Raw genomic sequence first — 9,557 nt, 5'->3', positions numbered from 1 at the left:
CTTTTTTGAAACACAACTTTTTTGAAACACAACTTTTTTGAAACACATACCTTTTCCCAACAGTTTTAAATACTAATTTGCCCTGCTATTAGAAGTAAAGGCAACAAGATCCTACACACAATTTCTCTGCTACTAAATAATAAAGGTTGTTCAATGACATGATGCATGTTCAGATATGAGAATTTCTGAAGTATGAATCACAGAAAAATCTGAAGTCAGTTGCTGAAACCAACACAAATACTTTTTATTTGTGGGATGCCATTTTACATCAACACCAGCAAGGGACCTAAAAATCAACTGAATGAACTCATGTTAAGTGGCATAATAGTATTTTCATCAGATTGCAAGTCACAGGAGTTTAGCACATCTCATTTATGTAGTATCCAAATAACTAAGACGTAAAGCATTCACAGTTACAGGTTAACTGCTGTTCCTGCAACAGCAGTATCGGTAGGTACTATTTTGTGAAAACACACGTACACATGCACACACACAAAGAGGGGGATGGATTTAAAAAATAAAAACAAACAAAAAAATATCAAGCTGAAGTTTGGTTTCGATTACAGAAAACAAATTATTTAGTTTGTGGATAGATTCTGTACACTTTTACAACAATATGAAAGGACAAAATATAAGGCCTAGAAAGAGGTATTTTAGCAGTTATAATTAAAACCAGGGCACAAGCTAACCTTTAAAGCTGACTATATGAATTCCAAGAGTGTTAAACAATTTGTTAGACTTGTGATCAAGGGTCAACAGAAATCTGGGAAAAGCTTAACACAACTGAAGTCCATTTCTTGCCCTTCAAAAAAAAGTAACTTGGAAACATTAACCAAGTAGCAATTATCTATAACTGATTTTGATTGTGTGAGCATATTTGTGATGAAATAAAATGCATGTCTTTGTGGTGAAATGGGAGAAAAGCCTCTACAATATTAGAAAAGGTTACACAAAGATAACTCAAGTATTAATTGCAGCTTAAAGACAACTGTAAACAGGCTTTAACTGAAAACTCAAGTACATAGAGGATTTTAATATACTCCACGCTCTTCAGTTTGCTTTCCTTGAAAAAGATAAAAAGTCAAAAAACAACAGTAACACAGAATTATATTAATATTTTAAACACATAGCATCACTTCACTGTAGAAGGAAATTTCATTTGTGGAATGTTTTGGTTATTAATATTAATAGAATCTTCTAGGTTGAAAAAGATCCTTAAGATTGAGTCCAAAGGGCTCCAAAAGTTTGTCATCTATCAAAGAATGTCAATTGCTACAGTCTCTAGATGCTGTTTTCCTTTCACTAACTGTCTTTCCAGTTTACATCTCCTAAATACCAAAAATGAATTGTACATTGATCATCAAGTTTCTGCTGAAAGTACAGTAATGGTACACCAGAAAGATTAGCATATGACCTATGACACTTCCTCAGGAATGACCTCTCAGTGTCTTATCCAAGAAGTCAGCATATTCTGTACATTACTTTTCAAAAGGGGAAAAAAAACACCAAACCACAACAACAACAAAAAAACCCTATCTACATCAACTATTTCATGGCATAATTAACAAAAAAGAAAATGCCGAACTTGTACTAAATGTAAGTTTAACTGAGTAGGTTAGCTAACTTTCCACAATTATTTAAAAATGAGAGGGAATTTCTCCAAAATACAGGAGCAGGCAATGTTCAGATCCTCTGCTTACCAGCATATATAGCAAAATGAGAAAAACTGATAATACAGGGAAGCTCATCGAGCCATGTGGGTCCATTTTAGTCTATCTGTTCACCACAACTGTCAGCAAAGCTGTTTACTATCTGCACCTGAATCTGTGCTTTACTTTATGAAGATGCATGTTTATAAAGCTGCTGAAGGCTACAGACTCACCCTGTTTGCAAGTGGAAGAAAAAAATTTGCAGCATCTATCTGATTCACTTCCAAACAAATCCTTCCTTTCCATCACTTCCAATTACTTTTACCCAAATTAAGAAAACAAGTTTGTTTACTTACACAGCATGAGTACTTCCTGAGGTTTCTTTTCGTCTGTTTTCTCTGCTTTCAATTAAATGTTGTATTCTGATAAACATTAACAAAACTTGGAAAAAAAGGACCTAGTTGAGCTGTACAGATTTCTGTTGACCCTGTTATATGAAAGCTATACCTGTAACAGTAATAGATTAGATGTGTCTTTGGCTCTTGCTTCCATTATTGGAAGCTAAACTAATCGTGACATACAAAATCTTTTATGCAAACTTGTATTTGTTGCAGGATTCATGCCAATTTGTGCTGATCAGTTTTCCAGAGTCAGTAACTAGCTTAATGTTTAAGAGCAATTACACTATTTCATTTAAAATCTTGGCAATCACAATTTAGCCTAATAAGTTATATTGCTTCTAAGTTCATTCTTTTAAGAACTAAACCAGCATCTCCACTGATACTTCCTTATGGTTATACTATGGTAATAAACACATTTACAACAGAAGTCTTAGTAAAATGTGTGTTTTTGAAAGAGGCTTATTGTAAACATTAAATACCACACTCCACTCAATTAATTTCTTGTGCAAACTGGCATCAAACATGGAATTAAGGTATGCATATTAGTAAATGAGAAAGCACTGACTGTGTATGTTTTACCACTACTAACTTTAAAGAGTGCTATTAAGTGTCACGGAAATACGAACAGAACTGTTTCATGGGAAAGGTAGTATTTTTTTCTTCGCATCATGAAATTCCAGGTTTTGTATATGCATACATATTGTATACTTATTTATATACAAATATACACAAACAGACACAAACGATTTTTGTCTTTGGCAGCTGAGTTTGAAAAACCAACGACAACAACAAACAGATCTGAACACAACTGACCACCTGTAGCATCACAATTACAACCTCCTGGTCCAGGGCAGCAAACTAATGTGCTTTTGCTAAACTGGGCTTAATCCCGAAAGGAGTCAAGTTCATGACAGTTGTTTCTGACTTGATGGCGAGAATAAAACCTTCAACACAGATGAAAATTTCACATTCAACCTAAAATGCTTCCTTCCTCTTCCCTTGGATTGCATTCTAGGGAAATAACAAAACTGTCAATACCTTGGAAAATATTTCTACAGAAAAGTAATGTTATTCTTTGTTCCAAAACATCCACTGGCCCTTGTTGTTAAATGCTCCGTGAATCAATATGGAACATTTCAATAAATCCTCAGAGATCAAAGTTTAATAGCACCGGATACTTCAAGAACCTATTTATAAAAATCAACACTCATTACTTAATAAAGAAGGGTAAGGCAAAGACAATGTGACAAAATTACAGAACTTAAACATCATTCCATTCACCCATTTTTCCCCAAAAGAATCACTAGAACCATCCTATGCAGATAAAGAAATGAGTGAAATAGGCAGTGATCCCTACTAAAAAGTACTGTCATTTAATGCTGGTGTTTGAAATGCCCATTGCCTGCAATGGACATTCTGCCAGGAAACTAATCCCCAGCATGAAAGAAAAAGTAATGTTTTGACTATTCAAGATCATATTTTTTCCGATATCATATTTTTAATTACTTAGAAACATGAAGTTAGAGGCCCTTGGAAAGACTAAAGTTACAAACAAAAAAAAAACCCAAATCTTTATTATCTATACACTAGGGGTAAGCATACTTCATTACCCAAACCACAAATTTCAGCTAGAACTTTCTATTTCACTAGATCAGAACCTAGACCAAACACTCGTGGTACACCAAAAATTAAAAGGACTATGCCAAAGGCAATTTACAAAAGTCTAAAACCCATTTTTAAAAGGTACTTTAATTTGTTCATTTGTACCTGTAATGACTACTGCAGTTTTAACATTAAAAAGTCAGTACTTTCTTCTTCAAATGGAAATCATCTGTGGCATGTACAACTATTATAGTGTTTTAATATTTATATGCATATTTATATTTTAAGACACCAATGTTTCATTCCTATAAAGCGTTATGTCAGGTTTGGCTAATTCCGGTGAAGAAAGTCACAGCATGTCTTCTCTCAGAAACTGGCATCTCAAATAGTAACATTGAAATCAACAATAGTTCTTCACATAACTATGTCCAAGCAGTCTGAAATGCTACAATTGAGACCAAAAGAAAAACAAAATAACTGAAGTTTCAACAGACATGTAAGTGTTGACTAGAAATATGCCACAAAATTATTTTACAATACATTTCTGCAGAAATAATCCCTAGGTGAAGCTTTTTTTTATACACATATACAAAATTTAGACAGCAATATACACATCATCACAGTGAAGACGCTGGCAAGTTCACCAATCTGTAGTGTAAATACAAAATGCAAAGCAGCCTTCAAAGAGAACAATGCTAAAGAGCAAGCATAGCTAGCTTGTTAAATAGCAAACATCAAAAGTTCCCTGTCAAAGGGATGCAGTGCAAGAAAAGCAGCATGCACTTTGATACAATTAGCAGTTTATGGCTAATGGTTGACATAACTGTGGTAACAGTGATTCTTGAGTAGCTGTGCATAGTTAAACTCCTATGTCATCTGTTTTCCTTTATACCATTCCACAAACTCATCCAACAGCACTGGCCCTGTAGAGAGATCACATAACTGTATTTTACAAAGTTTCGTAAAAGGACACAGAATGATTATTAAGCTCAAAGAAATAAATTATTTTAGAGCACCAACACATGGTAGTACTTACAGGCTCCATCTTCATCATAGTTACTGAGGTCAAGGTTAATTGTTCTGCTGAATTCAAGAACGTTACACCATTGGTCCTTATTGATAACTTTGTATTTTGATTGCTGCTTGAGGCAAGAAACAGAAGTTAGTAAAACATATTTTCAACTGTCTCAAACTCAGATTTTCTTAAAGAAAATTTAAACCTTGTAATGCATTATTATTTTAATCGGTATGCCATCTAAAACTAAAGAGTAAAGAAACCACCAAGTAGTCAAACTAGTGTTGAATAATTCATGTTTCTGATTAAGACATCTTTTAGTGGTCAAAAATACAGCAATAAAATGCAAGTACAAAAGCAAATTAAAGATTTTCTATACTTTGCCCTGTATTAAATAAGGGATTTGGGTAAAAGGAACCAGTTATAAGTGCTGCTTTGGTGGTCACTATATTCTAAATCATAACACAGAATTCTCAGCTATTCTCATTCTACCTCTAGTTAAAAGTATCAGAGAAGACAGATCAAAAAAAAAAAACCTAATTCTGTTTCCAACTCCATACCTCTAGAAACTGATGAAATACTGGAAAAAGGGACCATGTTTTTCCTAAAAGAAGGCCCAACATACACTTGGCAGTATTGATATCTAGGCTGCGCTGATCCTTTTCCTGCATGAAAAAAAAAGGGAAAAAGTGCATGATTCCAGGATTTTTCACTTCCCCCACACCGCACCCATATACAAAATAAATTAACAAATAAATAATATATAGCAGTATATAACAGTGTTTTTTAATAAAACACAACCTCCCAGTAAAACTTCCTTCCTAATAGCTAACAGTTTGCTATACAGAGATGTTGCTTTCCATAGATGTTCCCAAAAAAACATCACCACTCATGCAGATGAGGCATACACTCCCGTTTCTGACTTCAGACCTCACCAGAAAGCAATGGTCATTAGATCCACACTCATATTTGTACATAGGCCTCTGCATAGCCACACATCTCAAAATAGCATTGCTGTATGTATTTTCCACAGTATTATTACAGCTACACGGACTGTCAATAGATAGTCAGTGCTACTTGACAGTTGCCTAAGTATGCAAGACTAAGCCAAGGAGATGTTTATTCTGTTATTCTGACTGCATGAAATTCACATGAAATTCATTATCAAATGAGAAGAACATAATACACATTGAGGCTCCTCTCAGAACTGTCCCAGTTTTACTTCAACATAGCAGTAGTACATTAAGGCTTCGGTAATTTGTTTCTGCTAAGAAAAATCAATAGCATCTGTACCCAACAGGTTTGCTACATCTAATCAGTGGCAAAGTTAATATATTTGATAACACAACTTCTGCACATCTCAAAAGTAACATGTGTACACCTAAGATTCAATTTTGTTATTTTAAGTAATTTATCCACCTTCATTTGTCTTGAAATTAAACAAATTTTGGTGAGAGACAGGATGTAACCCCCTGCCCTTTTATTCCTCAATTATAGCACTAATCTACAAATCAGAAGTTAAGGAAATACCAAAAAAATAAAGTTCCATATTAGCGCTACTGAAGACCCTGATTTCTCTATATGTACACTCATGATTGCAGACTGCAAATTCTGAATCACCAAAAAAACAGGGATATCACAGAATGGGTAACTGGAAGGGATCACAGTGGGTAATCTAGCCCAACCTCCCTGCTCAGCAAGGCCATCCTAGAGCACACTGCATTGCATCCAGAGGGTTCTTGAATATCACCAGTGAAGGAGATTCCCCAACCTCTCTGGGCAACATGTTCCAGTTCTCAGTTACCCACACAGTAAAGAAGTTCTTTCTCATGTTCAGGTGGAACTTCCTGTGCATCAGTTTCTACCCATTGCTTCATGTCCTACTGCTTAGCTCCACTGAGAACACCCTGGCTCCATCCTCTTGACACTCTCCCTTCAGATACTGATAGACATTGAAGAGGTCCCCTCTGTCATCTCTTCTCAAGCCTGAACAGGCCCAGCTCCCTCAGTCTGTCTTTTTACGAGAGATGGTCCAGTCCCTTAACTACCTTTGTGACTCTCCACTGGACCCACTCCAGGAGCTTCATGTTTCCCCTGTCCTGAGAAGTCCAGAACTGGACACAGCACTCCAGGGTGTGGCCTCACTAGGGCTGAGTAGAGAGCCAGGATTACCTCCCTTGACCTGCAGACAAAGCTCTTCCTAATGCATCCCAGGATCCCATTGGCCTTCTTGGCCACAAGAGCACACTGCTGGCTCAGAGACAGCTTGTAGTCCACCAGGACACATCCCATATAGAGACACTCAGGATACTGAGAGTGTCAGATGACAGAACATTAAAAGAGAGAGAGAGAGCTACCCAAGACAAAAGAAATTGAGCCCTATGCCTCACCTGTACAAATGCAGCTGTATGTATTCTAGAATACACATCTTTATTAAAAAAAAACCAAGCTCAAATCAAAACTGACTTGTCTTCTATCATGTAAGAAGGATGTGGAAGAGCAAGATCCCAGTTCTCAGACAACAAATGAATGCTTTAGCCACAACATTTCATACAAAACACTCCTCAATTCTTAAACTGTGTAGACAGAATTTAATGCATATTTGTTTTGAAAGAAAAGTGGGGAGACCAACAACTCTGAAAACCCGACAGGCTGTTTTACATTTTGGGCACTAAATCCAAGAGGGACTTTGAGAAAAAAATTAAATTCCAAGATGAACAAAGCTTTTCAATTAGTAACAAAGCTGAAAAACAAACCTGCAAAGGCATTTTTGTATTATGACATAATTCACTTATTTCCAACATCAAATAGTTCTAAAAACTAATTCTCTTTCCAAAGCCCATTTACAACTCTGTCACAAATACCTTTAAGCAGAAATCATACTGCCATGAGAATACATTTTATTTTTCATAATATTTATACTCTGAATTCTTCCCACGCACTGAAGTATTAATAAAATCAGGCTCTATTGCCTTTACTGTGGCCATGTTGTTTTTACATGTCTTATATTTTTATGTTTCTACATTCTCCCACTCTAACCACTGTTCAGAACAAATCGTTCAGATAAGTTCTTTATACTCACCTCCAACTGCCTAATAGCACATCTGCCATGACAGATGCTCCAATTTCATTCTTAACATACATTCCAGACACTTATATTCTTTTTATTGGATATAGTTGAAAGAATATGTTAACAAACTGTTATATTTGAGTATTTGTTTTACATTGATGATAGCCTTTCTGAGACTTTTCTCCCCAATATTGTAGACAAAAGACCCATTTAAGCCAAGATATACACACATCTATGTTCTCAAACTTAGCAATGACAAGGGTAAACACGGAGCAAGGAATGTATTTGTGCTTAATATTAATATAGGGTATTTTAAATTTTTTCCTCAAACCTATGCTGACTAAATCATGCATGCCACATGAAACCTTGATGATACTTTTTTTAATTCACCAACTAACTTTAAATATCAAACCACAACAAACTCTTTCAAAAAACTTTCTCTTAAAACTTCAGAAGCTTAGACGAGTGTTTTTTGCCATGGAGCTCCTCCCTGAAAGGATTATCCTTAGGACAGAAACTGAATTCAAAGCCATCAGCTTTTTTCAATCACTTCAATTATCCTTATAAAAACTGTGTACAGATTTATTTCCTGCATCTAGATAAATATATCACCTTTGTCAGCATTCTTTTCTATTCTCACTGGATGCCACTCTCCTATAGATTTCCCCCAAGTCCATATTATTAAAAGTTCAATGATCTCATTAACCTAATATTGTTTTGGTAATTCCCCTGTTGATATGCCTTTGACTTTAAGTTCTATAATCTGCAGGGTTTTTTGTCACAAATGAAATCACAGAATCTGTGTCTCAATGTTTAAATTCTTTTTCAAGATCACTGCCATCGGTTTGGTACTTCTCGAAAAAAACTCACCCACTATCCTCCTTTTAAGTTTCTGCACTTACTTTTGACAGGCCATTGGCTGGCACAGGTTTGCTCTCTATTCCAAATATTTCATCAGTATCTTGTACTTTGGCAATGCCTTTGCATTTTACATTGAGCAAAACTGGCAGAATCAATCTTCATACAGTGAAGGAGGAATTAAGAGGTTGATACACTTTTTTTTTCCTCTCATACTAAAATCATGCATTTTCTCACATTCAGCTCTAAGTTTCCTTGTCTAAAAGTGAACTACTGTAAATCTCTGCATGCTGACATGCAGAAAGCACTGCTATATCAAAAATCTGAGCTGCTTAGGACAGACTTTATCAGAACTGCTATCAGTTGGATTTCTTCTTAATTTTCCTATGCTCCTTTTTTTTTGCTGTATATTTTCTTGATACACTTAGTTCTTTTGCACTGAAGTTTGAGCTTCAGTTTTGCCTTTTTATGTAAAATCTTCTGTACATTCCATCACGGTAGCAAGATGGATGTAAAAATTCTATTTCAAAATGTTAATTTAGAAAATTAAAGTTCTCTTATTGCTTTCTTTAAGTAGGAATAGTCTTACATCTATTAAGTGTTCCATTACAGGTACAATTTTATCAATACATATTTTATAATGTTTTTACATTATATCATACCCAGCTTTTATCACGTTAGCCATTCTTATCACCTACTGAAATGCCTGATGTGTCTTCCTGTTTCACCAAATTCAATGTGTAAGAGGAAAAAACACAGTAATTATAAAGCCAGAGGGAGTAAGGGGCAAAGCTCCAATGCGCAACTGAATCAGGCCTAAATGGTTTCCCTAAAGTCATAAAATAGCTTGAAGCAGAGACATAACAAAACACATCACTAACACTAAACATGACACATCCTATATAGGTTTCTTTTTCAGTTATGGTATCTTCCATATTCCATTTTAGCTTCTGACAAATGGA

The 9,557-nt window shown here is 35.3% G+C and overlaps 1 protein-coding gene across 8 annotated transcripts in view; it reads right to left on the bottom strand.

Moving 5' to 3' along the window:
• Nucleotides 1-223: 223 nt before the first annotated feature.
• Nucleotides 224-9,557, bottom strand: part of DCUN1D4 (defective in cullin neddylation 1 domain containing 4) — a 41,983-nt gene continuing 32,649 nt past the window's right edge. For all 8 annotated transcript variants that reach the window (XM_027635963.1, XM_027635959.1, XM_027635962.1 and 5 more), the window contains 3 exons: nt 5,228-5,332; nt 4,689-4,791; nt 224-4,575 (listed from right to left, as the gene is read on the bottom strand). In XM_027635963.1, coding sequence (XP_027491764.1) covers nt 4,520-4,575; nt 4,689-4,791; nt 5,228-5,332 — 264 coding nt within the window. In that variant the 3' untranslated portion in view covers nt 224-4,519. The remainder of the gene's footprint in view (nt 4,576-4,688; nt 4,792-5,227; nt 5,333-9,557) is intronic.

Source organism: Corapipo altera, unplaced genomic scaffold (assembly GCF_003945725.1).
Source record: "Corapipo altera isolate COAL_440 unplaced genomic scaffold, ASM394572v1 22b, whole genome shotgun sequence".
NCBI classification, from domain to species: Eukaryota; Metazoa; Chordata; class Aves; order Passeriformes; family Pipridae; genus Corapipo; species Corapipo altera.
The sequence above is the reverse complement of the archived record's forward strand: the minus strand, read 5'-3'. Positions and strand labels throughout refer to the sequence as shown.